Source organism: Vombatus ursinus, unplaced genomic scaffold (genome assembly GCF_900497805.2).
Source record: "Vombatus ursinus unplaced genomic scaffold, bare-nosed wombat genome assembly UNPS02014768.1, whole genome shotgun sequence".
NCBI classification, from domain to species: Eukaryota; Metazoa; Chordata; class Mammalia; order Diprotodontia; family Vombatidae; genus Vombatus; species Vombatus ursinus.
The window spans coordinates 22,999,125-23,019,730 of record NW_020954546.1 but is presented as its reverse complement, the minus strand read 5'-3'; the positions used below and the strand labels follow the sequence as shown (position 1 = coordinate 23,019,730).

Genomic DNA, 20,606 nt, shown 5'->3' with positions numbered 1-20,606 from the left:
GTTTCCCTTCCTCCTAGGCTTCCGTAAGAGGCGGGCCTTGGGCGTACGGAGACTCCTGGGTGGGTGCGCCGAGGAAGAGGGCGGGGCTTCCAGGAGAGCACAAAACCAGAGGCCGAGGCGGGACTTGGGGAAAAGGGAGGGGGACTGGGGCGGGGAAGGGGAGGGAGGGGACTGGGAAAAGGGGCGGACCTTTCCTTGTCACCTAGATACGACGCAACAGCCGCCGCCAGCGTTCTCCCGGCACGGGACCGACTCCCCCAGGCCCAGAACGCAGAGCTTGTCTTCCCCGCCGCGGACTACAGCTCCCAGCATGCTCCGCGAGCCGCGCGTTCAAACGTGAGAGTCGGGGGCGGGGCGCGGCAGCTTCCGGCGCTGCCCAGCCTCGGCCTAGGGCGCCCCTGTGAGCCTGGGAGCGTTACTGCCGGGTGGCTTTGGGCTGTGGCTCGGCCCCGGCTGTTGGGGAGGGGGAGGAGTGTCCCTGCTAATAACAGGTGCTCGTGTATTCCCCGCCCAGCCTCCTCCCATGACGATATCCCCGCTCAGGACGCACGTACCCCCATTGTCCACCCCAGCTGACCCTGTTCCCCCCGCCCCCACCCCGCTCTTCCAGCCTGGGAGCCCTCGCCTCTACCGCCCTGCTGTAGTGGACGGGCCTTCTCTGCTGCAAATTAGAAACCTGGGCATCACAGAAACTAAGCAGTAAATAAACTGAAATAACCCTAGCCTTTGCCTTACCTTAATACACTGCCTATCCCAAAATATCTTTAAGGTCACAACCAAATAAATTAGGGGCTGTTTTACGAAGGACTGGGTGCCTTAAAAATGAATAGTTCTGCTACAAATTGAGTGTTTTCACATCAACTACTTTGCCAAGGGGGAGCAGTAAAGAGACACTCCAGCTAAAAAAATCATAGAAGCCACTACTACCTGAAGTAGGAGTAGAATCGGAAATAAATATTTGAATCCATAATGTAAATCAAATGGAAAAATAGGATCATGTTTCAAAAAAAATCAACGCGTACACATTTTATCGGGAACCTTTGCTTGTTAGGAGTTTAAATGATTCTGAATGTATTTCCTTTGCAAAACATTTACAGGAACCTTCATGTGAGGACACCAACAATCTGGACTCCAGAGAGCTGTGTCTATGATTTTATTAGACTTTTTTCCCCAATATACCTGTATTGGAAGATTAGGAGACAAAAAGGCACAAACTCACATTAAAGAAACAACAAGGTAATCTAGTTAATTCTACAAAGTGTTTTTTTGTAAAAGGAATAGCACTAGGAACCAATCAAAACATGTCAGGGGTCCCAGCAGGGACAGTTAAGAACCCAGGAAGGTGCATGGGTGTCAGAGATAAAAATTCTCACTGCACACCTCCCTTCCATTGAAATGCCAGAGCCCAGCACCCAGTCCTGGAGCTATCCTACCGAGGATGGTCTTGTAGGACTGCAATGCTGGAAATCTAATAGCAGCAGCACGTCTGGAGCCAGAGTGCATCCTCAGGCATAACACCACCCTCGCCAAGCCTCCCATGATGATGATGGGCCCCTCTAAGAGCTAGCTAGCGGGGTTGGGGGCCAAGGGGATGGGGAGGCTGGGCAGAGAGAGGTGGGGGGTGGGAGTGTCTTAGAGAAGCCAACGCCAATACCCAGCAGCAGAAGCAGCAGCAGCACCATCATCTGGAGGGTGAGCCCTGGCCTCCCTTGATGCTCAGAACTACAAGATCAGGGGGGATTCTAAGGGTCTTTCCAGCTCAGGTCTTCTGAACGCTTTCACTCTGGGTTAAAATGGGAAGGGGGGGCGGGGTGCAGGCAAGGAGGAGGTAGGAAGAAAGCAAAAATCTCAGGAGGATCTCAAGTTCTGTGCATTGATCTTATTTAGAAGCTGGCGAGACTGGTATTGGAAGGACTTTCTCCTTTGTGCCTTTCCTGACTACAACTGCGTAAACATTCATTAGCTTTGAATGTCAGTCTTTTCCCAGACGGACAGATGTCTAGACTCTACCTTCCAGATGAAGGCAGGAGAAGAAAACTGTTGTTTAAGCACAAATATGGCTAATAGCAAGAGAATGATAAGGGCAACACTGACATTTTCCCTGTGTAGTCAGCACAAACGACCAATTGCAATGCCCCTGCTGCCTATCCAGGGGACCCGAAACGAGGAGGCTGCTGGACGTGGGTGATCACTGAGAGGCCAAGTGTCTGCAACGGGAGGCCTGATAATGGCCAGAAGTAACTCTCTTTTAGAAACCCAGGGTCCATGCTTCAACTCAGTTGGCTCTGGGTCTGCCTACCCCATGCCCCCAGAAGGGTCCCAGAGAAGGGTCCACCAGAGTCACAGGTGAAGTCCTACACTCCTTTTATTGCACTTAGAAATGAGTAAGGCAAAGCAAACTACCAGAGACCCGAGGACAAATGACCTCCTTCCTGCCGAGAATCTTGCCTCTCTCTTGGGCAGTGCGAGCACAGCGCAGCAAGGCCTTAGAACACTGATGATCTGAGCAGCTTTGGAGAAATGTTGACACCCCAGCTGCTTCAGATACATGCCCCTGGCTTGGGTAAGAGTCCTCTCAGGTTCTGCTGAGGAGGAGGAGGAGGAGGAGGAGGAGGAGGAGGAGGAGGGGCCTTCAGCAGCTGGCTAATTTGAGTCAGGGCGCTGCCTGCAAGGCCAGCTTGGCTAGAAGCTACAGCTCCTCCCCAGGCCCGCCCCGGTGGACTGTTGGATAGAAGCATCCCTCTGAACCCTCTGGGATTGTCTAGAGCAGAGCTCAGCATGGGCAAATGAAAGACCCGGCCTTACAGACCGGGCCTTTTCCTAATCCCTCTCCAGCAAAACTGAACGATGAGAGGACTTCACCTTTGGGCAAAGGGGACTTCTTGCATGCAGCATGAAAAGACTGGGACCTTCCATCCTAGCCAGTCTCAAAGCCAGGGAAGAGGGCTCCAAGAGAACATGGGATTATTGCTCAACAGAAGCACCAGCCTGACTGAGAGGCAGGGCACAGGCATAGATAGCACCCCAAGGGGTCACTTATCACAGGTGATGTTACAAGGGCCAAATAGGACAGAGCCCCTCTAGCTATAGAGACTTGACAGTGACATTATGGGCTCTGCAAACAGATGCAGACAAAGTGAGTTTCAGCATGGTTTAGGAAGCTATTAGGTGTCTCCAAAGACAGGGATTCCAAGTGCTGGTGCTGAGGGCTGGGCTTGTTTTTGTTCCTAAACTCTGATTGGCTAAGCCTTGGCTACCCTTGGGATGAAGCACCAGGATACTGAGATGCCAGAAGCAAATGTTACAAGTCTTGAAGCTGCACTGCCATTCCAGGGACCAGGGGTGGAGTGGGGGCTGGGGGAGAAGGAAAAGGAGAAGAAAAATCGATCAATCCACCCAATAGCTTCTTTCTCCCCAGGTTAGCACTCAAAATCATGAGGGTCTGGCCAGGACACAAGGCCTCAGTTTATCCCAGGTTTAAAACAGACAAACTTAAATCATTGAAATCACATCACAAAAGACAGCTATTTCAGCTAAAAATGTCACTTGGAAATAGGGCCACATGGAAATGGGTCAGAACACAATGGAGAGAGGAGGGAGGAGCTGTCAATCCAGAGACCTACACGCCACACGTCTCACAGGCGCCAGCGTCCGCACACATGTGCTTGATAATACCAAATGGTCTATTTGTTCACAATATTAAAGGGCATCTAGAGTTAGCTACAAGGGATTGGAAATCGCCTGTCGAATGGGCACAGAAAGGCTGGGTCCGAAGATGGCCTGTCACTCAGGAGGGTGGAGCTGCTGGGCCTTCCTGCTGACCACTGTCTTGCAAAACTAGGGGAAAAAAAACACAATTATTATGGGAGCAGCAAGGGAAAATACAAGTATACCATAAAACATCTTTAGTGGACGTTCCAGCTTATGGAGGAAGGGCTACCAGGCTAACTTGCAGCCTTGGCCCATGCAGGGGCCATGACTACTACCCTATACCATACACTTAAGATCCCAGTCTTTATACCCCCAGAAAAGCCACTTCTATGACAGTGAGGCAGAGAGACAAAGGGGAAAGGTATGTAGTCCCCTCTCTTAGGCCCCTAGCTTTCCTAGTGAGAGAAGATGGCATGTCTTATTGATCATTTTCTAGCAGCGCTGAACTGGATCATGGAACAAAGTAAGATTTTCAATAAAGAAACTTTGACTCTGAGAAATGGGTCTCTACCAGAGTCAGAGCCACTCACGTAGGGGAAAGCTAGAAGGGGCTTCGGGAAGAGTCACAGAACAGAACAAGGGCAGAAACTATTGAGAAATCTTTTCGTGGTTCTATGGAGTCAAGTCAGATTTTTTTCATTTTATTTTTTACCAGACCTCTAATTTTATCAGTGGAGGGGGCTTTCTGTAGGGTACTTCTTTAATGCACACCAGTACCCTCCCTTGAACTTGCAGTCTTAGGGAGTTGCTGGGTCACTGAGAGCTTAAGTGATGTGCCCGGGGTCACCCAGTCAGGATGTGCCCCTCAAGCCAGTTCTCTATCCATTATTTCAGGCTCCCAACTCTAATGACAGATTACTTCCAAATGGCTAAAAGGTCCAGACTGATGGAGGGAACTACTTAGGCTGAATCCAAGGTCCGCAAACAGGAGTGAAATGACAGGTGTCAGGGCCACCATCAGAAAATGTCACAGAATGCTCCCGAAGATAATTTCCCAAGACAAAGGGTGGGAGTGACACTTTTTGGATGCTGGAAATGGTCCAGACACTTGACTGAACATCATGGCTTTTACCTTGCTCAGGGGTAAAGGGTATTCCTGACAACAACCTAAGAATAGGCTGATGACCCCAAAGGAGGGCCTAGCAGGCTGGGGGGATCTGAGAAAGGAGGGATGGAAGTGGTAAGGGTTTCTCAACATAGAGGCAGGCTGGAATTAATGTTTCTTTTCTGGTCCATTCTCTATCATGCACCGACTACCCAGTATTTGACTATTCCTGTGTGATTCTCAAAGAAAAAAAAAATCCCCAAATTCATAAACATTTTCAATGAAATCTGAGGCGTGGGCTGCCAGTCTGGCAACCACACCATTGCTGCTTTAGGAGGGAAGTTTATCTGATTTCCCAAAGAGTTGTCAGGCCTTTAAAACCTCAGGTTTGAACCTTAGCTTCCATGATGTGCAGAACGAAAAAACTTGGTACGTACAGTGCTGAGGGGAAGGGATGGCATTAGTCATCTGCTGTCATTCCTTTCACAGGGTCTTTTTCTCTCATCTGGAAGAGAGAGGGACGAAAAGAAAAAGATCTCAGCTGTTGATAGAAATTTGCCATAAACATCACCCCCTTCACCCTTTCCAGGCTCTTTGATAAAGGCTCAGTCATGTCAAATAACTGAGGCAGAATGGTTTTGTGGACAAGCTGAGAAATTGGGAATGGGATGGTGCATTTACCAAGGACATCTATCAGAGCCCCTCTCCACCAGAGGCTCCTGTCTCTCCAGTTGGGCTGCTCACCAATTCTCAACCCCCAAGCCACGTTCTGTGTATTCTCACAGGGGTCCTAGGGGTGAAGGGAGGTGTCCAAGCTCCTGCCTTGGGAGCTCTCCTGAGTTCTGCTTAGACCCTCCAAATCGGTCACGTTCACATTACTGAGCTATCTATTGCACACGTGTGCCTCTGCCCCTTCCCTCAGACAAGGGTTTTTGACTTTTTTGGGCGTCCTGGACCCCTTGGGCAGACAGTTTGGTGACGCCTATGGATCCCTTCTCAGAATCATGTTTTTAAATGGACAAAATAAAATACATAGAATTACAAAGGACACCAATTATACTGAAAAACAGTTGTCAAAGTATTCTTAAAAACAAGTTTATGGGCTTCAAGTTAAGCTCTGCTCTAAGACTTCCTAATTCAGGTCTCTGAAGGCACAATTTTCTCTCCCAGTTCTTTCATTTCCTTCAGCCACTGTGTGTTGGAATGAAGATTCTGGCAAGCACCATCCCGCTCCATTCTTAAGGCCTTCAGTCTCCTTATTTATAAGATGGTGGTCACAATACTGGTCATATTTACTTTACAAAGCTGTCAGGAAAGGGCTTTGTAAACCTCAAAGTATCATAGAACTGAGTAGTTGTTACTATTATGTCTAATGTTCCCTGCATTTCTAGAGATCCCTCACACCACCACAAGCCCCTTAGCCTTGCTCTGAAGGCCTTTCTAAACCAAATGCCCTCTTACAAAACCTACCCATGGTGCAAGGTCCAACTCCAATGTACCATCTTCCCCATGCCACTTCTGATGCCCTACTACACTAAGTCAGAACTGATCTTTCCATTCCTGGCCTTTGGCTACCTCCTATGCTGGTCTTTACCAGAGTTTTTATATATTTATATATGTTTTGTATTGCCCCTCCGAACATCAGAGTGTAAACGTCATGAGGGCAAGGAGCTTGTTTTACATATCTCCATCTCTTTCTCAGGGCTTTTCACATCATAGGCTCTTTATAAATGGTCCTTCAGTGAAAGCAGGATGCTGAGAGAAGGGGCCTTTTTCTTAAAACAATTTTTTTAAAAAATCTGGTATGTCACACAGGAACCAGAAAACAGATCAGGATATGAACATTTTCAGAATACTGAGTAAGAAAAGTAATTACCCATCTCCTCTCACTCCCCTCAACTTTCTGAATTGCAGAGGGACCCTTCTGATATCTGACAGCAGGATAAGACTATTGTGTTCACAACTAAGAAGCTGTACCTCCATTGAAGCATTAGCAAAATTGTAACTGGATTTTCATAAATAAATTAAAACAAGACTTTGAATAATCATGTATTAAGTTCTGATCAAAGGCCAAAGAACCCACAAGGCCAACTCTAAGATGTCCCAAATGTTGGGACTTCATTTGAATGGCAAGTCAGTTGTATATATTTGTTTAGCATCCACTAGGTATCATATATAGGAGATAATTAACACATGAAATAGAAAATATTGTTATTTTATAGTTGGCAAGACTGAACATATGAAGGTCAATGAACATACTACCAACTGAGTATGAGTTTCCAAAGGGAAACAGAGTCAAAGAGCTGTCATCGTTGAGTAAAGTCAGCTAGAGAATACTTTCTGGAGGGAAGCGAATTTTGAACCAGATTGTAAGGAACATGAAATGGAGGAGATATATTAGGAAAATATCAGCCAGAGCCTCTAGTTCAGCAAAATTCAAGATTCTGAGTTATTATGAGCCAAACACCCCTGACTGAAAAGTTTGGTCCAAGTCAGCAGGAGTCACAGGAACAAAAGAAAAGGAACCAGTGTCATCTTCTGAGTGTGCCCATCCCTACAAACTTCTGGGCTCTGGTGCTTCCATTGGACGTGCTGAAAGTTTACTTGACGTTGTTCCTAGGGCCCAAGTAGGCCAGGCACCTGCTTGCCTAACACTCGGAAGTTAGGGAATAGCAAACCAAAATCAGAAGGCATATTGGGACTCCACTGACCAGAAAGGAAAGGAATTAAACCAATAAAGGTGTTTTACAGCCTCCTTAATTCCAGCCCGAAACTCAGGAGGGCTTCATTGCACAGAGAAAATACCACTTTCTATATGCATGGGGCCCAGAACAAGACAGGCTTTTATAACCTAACAAGTGATGTACTTAACAATAAAAAGGAGGCCAGGGCAGCTAGAGGCCCCGAGGCACCAAGAAACAAGGGTTATCCAAGTGAGGTAAATCTTATCTCCTAATAAGAGAGAGGCTAAGGGACAGTCCTAACCCAAATTCACCAAAAAGGTATAAGTGAGTCCTGACAGTCATCCCCAACCTGAACTGCACCCCCAGGGCTCCCTTACTAACGGGTTGAGTTCAGTGCTGAGCCCTAAACCAAGAACCAACCAAAACCCTTCTGGAGAGGGATCGGAAGTGTAAACAAGATTCTTAAGTGATATGGTGGATAGGATGCTGGACTTGGAATCAGGAAGACTTGAGATAGAATCCTGCCTCAGATACTAACCAACTGTGTGACCTGCTCATCAATAAAATAGAGAGGACCATAACACCTACTCACGGGGTTATTGGCAAGGCACAAGGGAGATAAGGCATGCAGAGGGATTTACAATCCTTAAAGCACTATTTAAACACTAACTAGCATAGGAGGGTTGGGAGAAGTAGACAAAAGACATGAAATTTAGATGAATGACAATGGACAAGATAAGACTGAAGAGAAACTGAATGAAGATCTGGATGTACAGGTTACTTTTGGCATTCACAGGAGATATATCCTAGAGATATCCATGAATGGGGGACATAGGCATATCTTTGCTAACTGATCATCTCTTTAATGTATCATGAATTTGCTCCATTTTCTAAACTCAGCCCAAAGAAGTAGTGACCAAAGCACTCTCCAGTATGAGATAATGCTAGAAAATGTAACAGGAGCTAGATTATGGAGGGCCTTACCAAAAAGGCAATACAGCTCAGTGCTTGACTTGGAGGCAGGAAGACCCGAGTTCAAATCCTACCTTGAATACCTGCTAGCTGTGTTACCATAGGCAAATCACTTAGCCTCAGTTTCTTCAGCTATAAAATGAAGATAATAATTTATGTGGCAGTTGCATCCAGGGTTGCTGTGAAACTCAAAGGAGATGATGTGTGTAAATTATTTCGCAAACCTGAAAGCCTTATGGCAGTTATGACCTTATTTTTCTTCTCATCTTCAGTGGGGTACAGACAGAAATAACCCTGGAGCAAGCCACTCTCCTATTCTTTCTATTTAATGTTCTCTGAACTCTTAAGTAGAAGAGAAAATAGATGTTTTTTGTAGCAGAAAGCATCCTTGGAATGACGCTGGTCGTGAGAGGACAACAAGGAGGATCCGCCCCTCCTCCAGCGCCAGGCGTTTATGTGGTCACTTTGGGAATGGATCAGCATTGCTTCTGGACCACCGGTGGCAAGGTTGGTCGGTAAAAATGGCCTGGTTTTAGCTTATAGGTTGGGTTCTCCAGGATGTTATAGTATGGAGACTGACCTGGCAATTCATTAAAGAGATCAAGCTTCTGATAAAGAATTCTAGTTGCTAGGTATTCAGTAGGTGCTCAGTGTTTACAGCCTGAAGTCATATGTTGTAGTTCCTTCCATTTCCTTGCACAATCTGCATTGATCACTAGGTCTGGGCTCCTTACAGATAACCCTTCTGTGATTTCTGTTGGCAGGGACTTGAATCTCCCTTATGATCCTGTTTTCAGAAGGGAGTCTGCATGATTCAAACTTGTTCAATACTTCTTTGCAGACATGGTTTTGGCTGGGTTTCAGGTGGACGTGCCCAAGGTCCATGCTGGGATCTTCATGGTTTCCTTGGCTCCTCCTAGAGGCAAGCCGCTTCTGGTGACAGGAGACAATCGGGGGCGTGTACCCGATAGCAGCCTTTATGATGGCTAGGTAAAGTGGCACTGTTGTTATCGTTATTACCTTTATTAAATCCCAGGCTAGTATCTTATCCTATAGACCATGGGGAGTCAGTAAGGATTTCTAAGTAGAGAAATGACATAATGAGACTTGTGATGTAAAAGGACTATTTTGGTAGCCGGGTGGAGGATGGCTTAGGGAAGGGAGAGACAAAGCCAGCAGACTAATTAAGAGGCTATTATAGTTGTCCAGCCAAGAGGTAATGAGTATCTGAACTAGGAGGGAGCCTGTGCGGGTGGAGAAAAGGAGACAGATGTGAGAAAGGTGGTAAACATAGAACAGACAAGAGTTGGCAATTGACTGGATACGGTAGGTAACAGAGAGGGAAAAGTCAACACAATCTTGTTTGCTTTATGAGAATAAAGAAAGGATGGGGAGAAGAATATATTAGAGAAGAAATGAGAAAGAAGGTACTACTTACTACCTCTCAGAATGAGGATGAAATCAAAAGAACATACAAAGGAGGGTACTGAATATTTCAGAATCTCAGTCTTATCTGAACTAGGTAAAAGGTGGCAGAACACACACACACACACACACACACACACAGACACACAGACACACACACACACACACACACACACACACACACACACACACACACAGAGATCTTAGTGCCAAAATACTTTATAAGCCAGAGGATAGAGAGAGGATAGATTTGGGAAGGGAATAGTCATTAAGCAAAATAAGTATCAGCTACAGTGGTCTGATTATCAAGACAGTATAGAATGGAGAGAAAGAAAAGGCAAGAACCCATGACCTGGGTGAAGACTGGAAGAGACAAAAGTGGGATTAGGCCACTCCAATTATAGGTGACTAGTAATAACAGAAGAAAAAGGAAGCATGAAGAGTGACCTAGAAGCCCACAAGGAGCTGGACTCACCAATGTAGCTGGATATTAAGAAAGGGTTCCAAGTGATGGTGGCAGAGGTGGTGTTCACAAGGATAGCAAGAAGCAATAAGTAATTTTTTTTTTTTGGCTAGGCAGTTGGGGTTAAGTGACTTGCCCAGGATCACACAGCTATTGAGTGTTATGTGTCTGAGGCCAGATCTGAATTCAGGTCCTCCTGACTCCAGGGCTGGCGCTCTACCCACTGCACCACCTCACTGCCCTGCAAGGAGTATTTTTCCTCCTCCTGGTCCAGTGTATTAGGGGTCACAAGAGAAGGAGTGACAAGCTCCAGAGAGAGTGGCCAAGGGAGTAGTCTCTTCTGGGGAGAATTTGGTTTCTACGAGGGCAACAGAGTGGAAAGCCTGCTAAGAGATCAAAGATGAATAACTGACAAGGGGCTCCAGACGCCTTAATGGAAGGGGGCTTGGGAATGGGAACATCCAGTCATATGGAGATGAGAGCATGTACAGAGAAAGGCAGCGTGGAAAGGCAGCTCTGACAACAAGCGACATTGATTCTGGATTGCTGTGGTCAGGGATGTAGGAGATGCAAGCCTGTAGGCATGAGGTCAAGTGGGCTGGAGCCTCTAATTTCTAAGGCCTCTTGAAGAGAGATAGCAGCATTCATGCATCTTCCCCAAACACTGGGGAGGCTTGGAAGGTCTGGGGCCCCAGGGATGGTAGAGTGTGAGGTCCAACCAAAAGCTATCCTGAGTGTGGAGAGCATGGACTCAGTTCTGTGTCAGGCCTAGTGCTGGAGGTGCAAGTGGCACCCCGGGCCTTTGCCAGTGGCTCCAGTCTTTCCAGCTTTGGGGTGGGCCTGGTTGGCACATCACCAGGGCTCACCTCTGGAAGCAGTGTGAGCGCCACACTTGGCCTTTGCTTGAGTTTCTAGCTACTGACTTGTGGTGTGGTTCTGAGTAAGTCACTTGCCCTATTTAGGCCCGTTTCCTAATCTGCTCTCCACTGGTCCTGATCCTGCCCTCTTAGGGGCAAACAGGTCAAGTCTCATCTCTCTTCTATATGATACCTGCCCAGAGCCAGTGGTCGGGGCTTAGAAGGGCAGGAGCATTCCAACCTCTGAATGCTAAGTCCTCTGCTACAGAGGGTTTCATAGCTATGCAGCTACTCCACCGGGGGCAGAGAGCACTGCTGCCTCGCCGGTACCAAGGCGAGAACACACAGAAACGGGCAGAAGATGCAGCCGGAGGAGTTAAGAAAGGAGGTTCGTCATAACTATGGCAGTTACACCCACTAGAATGAGAGCAGAGGAAACTGGGCAAACTGGATTCTCTGGCAGTCATTAAAAAGGATTAATTCTCCTCTGTTTGGGACAGTTTGGATGGTTCTGCATGAAGGTAGTAGATCAATGATGAGCTCTGGAGAGTCCAGTCAGCTCCAGGAGCCACTGGCTTCCTGCAGGTTACCAGCAGTCACAGGAAGCTGCTGTCAGATGGTGCCTTGTGATTCTCATTATGTGATCTGCACAAGGCCTCAAGCCTGGGGTCTGGGCTCTGACCTGCTGGGGTTACTGTCATGAATTCCAGCTGGAGGGATTCCAATCTCTGTGAGAAGGAGTCCCAAGACACAGACTGCAGCTACCACAAGGCAACACTGAGGAGCCCTTCGACCTTCTCCTTACCTGCCCTGGCCAGAAGACCTGCTGCTATTTGCTGATCCTCTGTCTCAACGTGTTCCCAAATGGTCTGCATGCTCCCAGCCCCTCTCACATTCTCCATCCCAGTGATGATGAGCCCCCAGACTGCCAAAGAACCCCAAACCCCAGCTGTCTGCTTCCACATCCTCACTGGAGGCAGCTTGGTGATACAGTGGATAGAGTGCTGGACCTGGAGTCAGGAAGACCTGAGTTCAAATTCAGCTAACTAGCTGTGTGATCTTGGGAAAGTCATTTAAACTCTGTCTGCCTCAGTTTCCTCATCTATAAAATGGAGATAATGATAGCACCCACCTCCCAGGTTATCAGTGAGGATGAAATAAGATAATACTTAGAAAGCACTTAGCTCAGTGCCTGGCACAAAGGAGGTGCTTAATAAATGCTCATTCCTCTCCCTCTCTCCCCATGCTGTTGTTCTAACCCTCTGAAGTTCCTCCTCAATACCTAAACCACTTCCTTTCATTTCAGACTTCCTCTTTCTCTTGCTCCTGCCATTTCTGGCACTCCCTGACACTAGTTCGCCAAGATGAGCCTGCATCCCTGGCTATCCTCTCCAGGACTGGCTGCACTTTCTGGCCTGCTCCCTGACTCACTGGTTCCAGCAGGGGAGTCAGTGTTAATAACACTCATCTGCCTCAATGTACTCAACTCCCACATCAGTTTCACACAGAGATGGCCATGGCCTTTGTCTCACCATCACCACCCACAAGGGCTCAATGTTCATGTTCAAGACCTCTGCAATTCCTTTAACTAGTCATGATCTTTTATTATTCCATGTCATTCTATGCCTTACTGCTTCCAACACTGCACTTTGACCCTGTCATGCCCTCTGATCCCTGACCCTTTCAATCCTCTTCGAGGCCATCCAGCACCCTGGCTCTGGCTACAACACTCACCTCCCTCCCCAACCTTGACACCTTGAAGAGCCAGTTCAACTTGCTTCATTGTTCTTCCACAATTATTCCTTGCTGAAATCCAACCCGGGATTACTCCCAAAATTCGGCTCCTTTGCTCCTACTCACACCCTGTTGAAGGGGCTGGAAGAAGTCACAAAACCTGGCCAAGATCCACCACAAATCTGTTATCTAATCTCACCTGCAGCAAGTTCATTCTTCTGCTCCTCCCTAGCCAAACATCTACCCTGCCCACGACCAGGGCTGCTCCAAAGCTCTTCCCTCAAGCCTCCCTTAGCACCTCACTCAGCAGAGAACCTCGCCTATCACATAAGTGACCAAAAGAGATCAAGACCATTCTCTGGAACTCTTCTCCTCTCACAGCCACTTGACACCGTCTCCTACTCGCTTTCTCTTCTCCTTGCCAATGCCAAGCCCTCTTCATGAACTCTTCATTCCCCCTGCCCATCCTCTCCAGCAGACTGCCCCCACTATCATCTTCCCTTCTCTAATCTTCAATTTCTACTGCTGGTTCCTTTCTTGCTACCTACAACCATACCCAAGGCCCCCTATTCTTTGAAAAATCCTCATTAGATCTTTTTCTGGAAGCTACCCTCTGATATCTCTTCTTCCTCGCCTTCTCGACTAAACACCCTGACCAAGCCATCTATCTCCACCCAGTGTGCCCGCTTCATCTCCTGTCACACTTCTAAACCCTCTGCCAACCACTTCTGACCCCTCCATTTAGCTGAAATGGCTCTTTGAAAGGCTCTTTCTAGTCTTTCAAGTCTAGTGGGCTTTTCTCAATCTTTCCGTCCTGGACTATCTGTAGCACTTGGCACAGGCGGTTACCTTTTCTCTTCCTGGATACTGCTCTCTCTTGGCTCAACCTTCCATCTATGGCTGTTCTCTCCCTGGGCTCTGCTCTCTTCTCCTTCCCCCTCCATCCTCTCTCTCTGGTGATCACTCATCAGCTTCCATGGAGTCAATGCTTTCTCGCTTCCCAAATCTAGGGAGCCAAGCCTAGGCTTTTTCCTGAGCTCCAGGCCTCCATCAGCAAGCTATAAACTGGCTGTCCCATGGGTATCTCCAACCCAACTCATCACCTTCCCCCTCCACACCCACCCTTCTTCCAGGGTTCCCCACATGTGTAGGGTGTTCCTCCACTCTCCTGTCCTCCAGGTTGGCAACGTCAGCTCCTCACTCTCACCTCACCTGCCCAATCAGCGTTGACATCTTGTTGTTTCTATGGCTCTCCTACACATCCCAGTCTCTCCTGCCTGGATGACTGCCATGGCGTTCTAGCCTTCTGACGGGTCTCCCTGCCTCCAGTCTCTCCCCCACACCAGTCCATGTGGTTTCCACAAGGTCACCAAAATGACTTTCCTCAAGACCAGGTATAACCACGGCTCTCCATCCCCATTGGAGATCTTTGGCGATCAATACAAACTCCTAGTTTTGGCATTTAGATCCCCCTTCTCCAGTCATTCCACATTAGCGCCCTCCATGCACCCTGCAGTGCAGCCGCCCCGCCTGCTCATGGCTCTTCACACATGCCATGTCAGGCCACATCTCTGAGGCCTCTTGTGCCTGCATCAGTAACATCCCCTGTGCCTGAAATGGGTTCCCTTTTCACCTCCGTCTCTTTGACCCCGACTTCCTTCAGGAAGTTCAAGAGAATTTTCTCCAAGTGGTCTGAACCATCCTACCCAGATACCAGAAGGTTCCTTGCTTGTTACTATCATGTATATACATACATACATACATACATACGTCAGAATCGTGTGCTCTCTCCAAAGTTACCAGATCTAAGGGCCTCTCCCTCACTTTAAAAGGTAAGCTCCCTGAGGGCAGAGATTGTTTTCGCTTTTTATTTGTAACCATGGTACTTGGCACATATAAATGCTTAATAAATGCTTGCTGGCTGACTGATGAAATGAGAAAGTAAATTCCCATTTTTGTGTACTTATTTCCCTGGCTAGGAGCTCCCAAGGCCTCAAACTATGGTCATGAATATACAACTTTTGGTAGACCTATAGCAAAGCAGGGGCTATGGTCCCAGGCCTGGCAAGGAGCCAGCCCGATGCAGTCAGATGGGTGACCAAGATGGCTAGCCTCTCACAGGGATTACCTGGCACTGGCCTGAGCAGCCCTGTGAGTCACCCCAGTTCAGGAAAAGCACAACAGAGCCCCTCCCTGGCCCCGCCCCAAGCTCCAAGGGGAGGAGCTCACAGAGGCCCAGGAGGTAAAGGAAAAGGCATTTGGGAGGGCAGAATGGCTAGGAATAGAAAAGGCTTTTCCCTTCCCAGCACAGCTACATGACTGTGCAGTGCTTATGCTCTGAGATGCCCAGGAAGGTCTGAAATGGAACACCCACCATGGCTGTTTCCTTATTCCCACCTGCTCACTGCTGCAGTCTTTCCAGCGGAGGGCCAAGACGTTCAGGGGACACAAACCATCCCTCCTCCCTCAGTCCCAATTCAAGGCTCAACAAACCTAGAAGCTAAAATTCTCAAGAGAACCAAGTGAAAATGAACTAAAGCTAAAGGCAACCTTGGGAAGTGAGCTGTTGATGCTGCTTCAGTACTGTCTGGGGTGCCCAGCGATGCCCTCCACAGGTGTGTTCCCAGCATCCTTCATTCCCCAGCACATTGCCCTTCCCTCCCCCCTGACTGTTCTGGGCCTGGTGCCCACCCTTCCCGTGGACTCCTCTGGCACATGTTGTCTGTACCCCTTACTTGGCACTGAGTGCGCACTGCCCAGGCCTCTGTTCCTTTGGTCAGCATTTTCTGGGTCTTGGCCCCCCACAGCAGTCTGTCAGAGGTCCTTGAGGGAAGGTATCATATATATAGTTGGGCCTAGTGCTCCAGAGCAGATATTCCATAACTAGTCAGTTTTGCTGATTGGTAAAAAAGAAACAAGAAAACTTCCCAGAATTTCAGGACAAAGCTCTCAGTATATTCATCCTCTGCAAATTGCTGCCCCACTTGTCCCACTTGCCCAGAGCTTTGTCAGAACAGAATCAGTGCCATCCAGCCTGGGTCATACTGGTCCATCCAACCCAGGATCCTGACTGATGCACCTCTGATCATCAGCTGCTATGGATTTAGCCTATGGATTAACCTTGAGTTTCAGAGCCTCCCCCTAAGCTCCCACTTACCTCATCCAGCTGTCTCTTGGTCTCATCTTCCATCCTGCGAATGTCATCCATAGTCAGCTCAACCCACTTATCCAGCCAACAGAACAGCTGCCGGTGAAAATTTGTGAACAGACGTTTCTCTTGCTAAAAAAATGGAGGGAACAAGTTGACAGTTCAGTAGGTGAAGAACTCTACTGCCCTCTTCCTTCCTGTGATCAGAGCTGATGCCAACACTTCAGTTTACAGAGCAAGAGATGCCTGGCCACATCTGTTTATTTGCATTACTGGCCAGAGGGTGGGAGGTCAGGATGGCTCTCACCTCAGGTCCTCTACATCAATTTCTTAGTGGGCCTCAAAATCCACAAGGCAGAGGCCCGGAGAAAAGGAACACCAGGATGGTGAGGGATGGGAGGGAAAACAAGCTTATTCATAGCTGGCTGTGTTACGTGGGATACTAGAGGAAGAAGGGTCTGGCCTCCTGGCCAGGCCTGACTGAGCAGCACCAAAGGGCAGAGGCTTCCTGGTGAGCCTCGCCAGGATGTGAAGAGGGCGCATGCAGGCCAAACACGAGAATGCTGCCAGCATGTGGTGCACTCAAAGGTATTTGCTTCTTCTCCGGAAGCCACCAGGGGCTGGAGGTGAGGACAGTAAACTTGGTGTGGGTCTCAAACCTCCCAGAAAGAGAACACCAGGATTAAGGGCACGTGCTCAATTGTACTGTTCCAGCCCGGCAGTTCAGGACCCTGAGGAATTCTGACTACAAACTTCCTGCCTTGGGGTTTCAAAGAAAGGGAACAAATGTCTGAGCTGAATCACAGCAAGTCATTTCCTTTCCAATTTCTGTCCCTCAGTTTCCCCTCTCCATGGCACTGGGGTGCCTTCCTGACCCCCTATGAGCTAAAAGCATCAGGGAGTCGGGTGTTGGGGGGGAGGACGACCCTGCCGGCTTCAGAATCCAACCAGACAGATCTAAGGCAGGCCACGCCTGAGCTGCTCTTCCCAGGCAATGCACACACGGTCCCTGATGAGCGCCCGCTCGCCTCCTCCTTCCAGCCACTCACCTTCTGTATAAAGTTTTCAATTTTGTTCTGAAGGCCCCACCACTTGAACTTGACGGTCACCAGTTTGTAGGCGCACATGTACGGCAAGTCTTTCTGACTTGCCAATTCTTTCTGCACAGAGAAAACACCCGTGGGCAAGCACATGACTGAGGGGGCAGCCAGTGGGCTCCCTTCAGCCCAGCCTCAGGTCCTCCAAACCCGTCCTCTTCCCCTGGTCCACTCCATCAGGAAGCCAGAGCCCTCAGCCCACCCAGTCCCTGATCTCAGCCCCCTGGTGGTGAGAGCATGAACTGCACCTTCCAATTGGGACCCAGGGGTCCCCGTCCTGTCTTGATCGATTTAAATTTTGCTGGATCTTCTTCCTGCTTGTAATCCTGAAAGAAAGGTGGTGAGTGAGGATGGGGGCACAAAGAGCTTCATCTAACTGATAAAGGAGCCCACCCCCCATTCCTGCTGCCCGCTAACTGTCCAAAGCAAGCACAGAGAAGGCTGAGAGTGTCTAAGTCCACTGGCCGGCCCCCAGTAAAAGCAGGCAGATGGCAAGTCCCCGAGGAGCTATGTCAATACCGAGGGTTGCTCAGAGAGAGGTCTCCATGTTATTTTATCTGCCGGGGTTTCTTTCAGACTTTTCCCTATATATACCCATGACCAAAGAGCTCAAAAAACACAATGTTTCCAGTGTCGATGCCAAGGGCCCATATGTTAAACATCTTTGGGCATGATCTCACTGCCTTGTTTTCCGTAACTCGTTTTTAATGGTGCAGGATGGAAAGAATTCAAAGTGCAGACTATGTGCATTAACAGTCTGTCTCACTTCACTGGTTTGCAAACAGTCGATTCCTGAGCATCTCTGAGTGAATTAGCCACAGTAAATTTTAAATCCTGGCTCACTATGCCATCTTTCACCTGACTGAGACTCAGGAAATGCAAATTCACTTGAATCACCCAAGAAAAATCTACTTATGAGGGCGGGTCTCCTACAGAAAAAGAAGGGGGCCACAGAATGTCTTCCACAGCCAATTACAGGTGGTTTGTGTTCTCTGCCATGTTGCATCTGTTAAATCACCCCCATCAATGTGGAATAACTGAGAATCTACTGTGCACCGAAACAATGAGCTCTCCTAAAAGCCCTGACTCCCTTCTTGGAGGGGACTTGAGGAAGCACGGGAGGACAAAAGTAGAATTCAGATCTTTTCATCGACACACAAACAGACCCATCTGAAGAACACACAGCGACTGTTGGAAGAGAAGGCCCTGCCATCCCGGGCACAGCACATGAGGCACAGGCATGCCCACTGCTGCCTGAGAGCGGGGGGAAGAGGGCCTGGGCCCCAGCCCCTCCCCTCCTGATGCAAACAGAGCCCTGGGAAGACAGAGATCCACCTTTCCCATAGACACTCTGCTCTGCCGGAGTCTTGCTGCTCACGCCTAGGGCTCTGGTCCCAAAATCAAACACCTCCTCTTCTCATCCACACCTTAGAAATCACCATTGTCCCCTTCCTGGGCTCCTGCGGCTTTACCCAGCATTCCACGTGGAGCAGACCTTTAATACACATTGCTAGCCGGTCTGGGGAAATCCAGCCCAGTTGTCATATCCCAGGGTGAAGACTTTCAGGATGGGGAGATAGGTCATTTGACCACATGATTTCTCTAGTAGAGTCCCAAACCAAAAAGAGAGAACTTCTGGAACTTAGTTGAAAGACACATAAGAGAGGCCTCCTTTGAGCCAGGAAGGGATATGGTTCTCCTGTTTCTAAAAAGGCTTCACACCACCCCAACCTCTCGGAGGTTACACTGGTCAACCATCAGTTCTCACCCTGAAAATAATTCCTACCTTGCTAAGCACCTGGCTCCGATCTGCAATATCTATAAAAACGGTTTCCACGTGTTTCCATACATCTGGCTCCAGTTTGTGCACCTACAAGATGGAGACAATTCAGGCCAGGATTTCCACAAGATACAAGGAAGCCCTCACCCTACAATGGAGGCCTAGGAAGAAGGGTTCCCAAAGCCAATGAGGCCAAGAGAGGGATTCCTTCTGGGGGAAGCTTTCCTCGCAAAACCAACCAAAATAAATAGGGGACTGATGTTTACCTCAGTGTAATTAAAGCAGTGGTTGTCAACCCTTCAGTCTGCTGAGTTAGTCCTTAGGACTAACTATCACCCCACCCCCCACTGCAGAGATGAAACTTTCATGCAAAAAGCCTTTGACTGGGGATCTTGGTTTTTAAAAATTCTTTTTATTTTAAAAAAAAAAAACCTTTTATTTTCACTTATTTATTTATTTCTTTTTAATGTTCATTGAAAAAATCTTGAGTTCCAAGTTCTCTTCCTCCCTCCAGTCCCTCCCCCACGCATTGAGAAGGTAAGCAATATGCAGATATCTGTCTAAAGCGTCATTTTGTTGTGTGTTTCTCCCCAGGATCACTACAATTCAGTGTAAGTTGTCCTCTGGACCAGTACAAGGACTAGGAGGAAGTTGGGCAAGTCCCTGGAGGTCACCTTCTGCAATGCTGAGGACCAGGCCCCAGGACAGGCAGCCAGCCCCCTTTCTGGTAACTAAGGAGTGGTGAGGCCCTGGTGGGCAGGTCTGGGTAGGGCCTGGTGATCCAGTGGTGTCCTCGACAGCTCTACTTACATTTTCCAGTGTTCCAAGGTCAGGTTTGTGCCAGGTTTCAATTTTAATCAGGAAGTCATCTTTCATATATTCATTCTGCCGACGTAGGAGAGGAAGAGCAACAGAAGATGAGCTTTTAGTCTCCAGGCCCAGGTAACGAGGCCAGCATGGCCTGGGCTATGACCAGCCTCCAGAAATCCCAAGGCCACTCCTGCCCTTTCCGGGCAGAATGCTGCTCAGGAAAGGACCAACCTTCTGTGGAAGACTCCCGGGGTACCCAGGGCGGTGTGATTTGAGGGCTATGGGAAAGGGTGTGAAAAAGACTCGCGGTGCGGGGAACACATCAAGTCACTAAGACCTGAGTGGGCACTGACTGTCCCCGATCACCCAGAAGGGATGAGATGCCTGGGAGGGTGGAGCTCAGGCTACACAACGAAGACCTTGACAATCTTGCCAAAGGCCAACACTGACTCGGAGCCACAGAAGGGGAAAGACAAATCTGAGTCAGCTAGGCTCGAGACAAGCAGTGTGAGGGCCCAGCCCCAGGGACGGAAAGGCTCCCCTTGACCTGGGAGACCCCATTTAGATGAGAACAAGCTCTCTGATGACGCCGCTCAGCCCCAATCTCCTGCATTTCAATGTGTAAATCCGAATGCCAATGCAGCTTAACCAAGGAGCAACTGTGCCACTGAACACATTAATCATTGGGAGGGTCACAGGAGGACTGAGCCTCCCTCCTCCAGATCTGCAGCCCAGGAAAAGGAGAAAACTACCCAGCAGCCTTTTGCACCTTACATTGCCCTTTCCCTTTCCCTTATAGATCTCTCTCTCTCTCTCTCTCTCTGTCTCTCTCTCACACACACACACACACACACACACACACACACACACACACACACAC

General features: G+C 48.5%; 1 protein-coding gene across 1 annotated transcript in view; it reads right to left on the bottom strand.

Moving 5' to 3' along the window:
• Window positions 1-1,137: 1,137 nt before the first annotated feature.
• PITPNA (phosphatidylinositol transfer protein alpha) overlaps window positions 1,138-20,606 on the bottom strand; it is a 37,841-nt gene continuing 18,372 nt past the window's right edge. The window contains exons 6-12 of the mRNA XM_027861649.1: window positions 19,727-19,801; window positions 18,923-19,006; window positions 17,385-17,462; window positions 17,089-17,199; window positions 16,049-16,171; window positions 5,194-5,261; window positions 1,138-3,837 (exon numbers count right to left, since the gene is read on the bottom strand). Of these exons, the coding sequence (XP_027717450.1) occupies window positions 5,217-5,261; window positions 16,049-16,171; window positions 17,089-17,199; window positions 17,385-17,462; window positions 18,923-19,006; window positions 19,727-19,801 (516 nt within the window). The 3' untranslated portion in view covers window positions 1,138-3,837; window positions 5,194-5,216. The remainder of the gene's footprint in view (window positions 3,838-5,193; window positions 5,262-16,048; window positions 16,172-17,088; window positions 17,200-17,384; window positions 17,463-18,922; window positions 19,007-19,726; window positions 19,802-20,606) is intronic.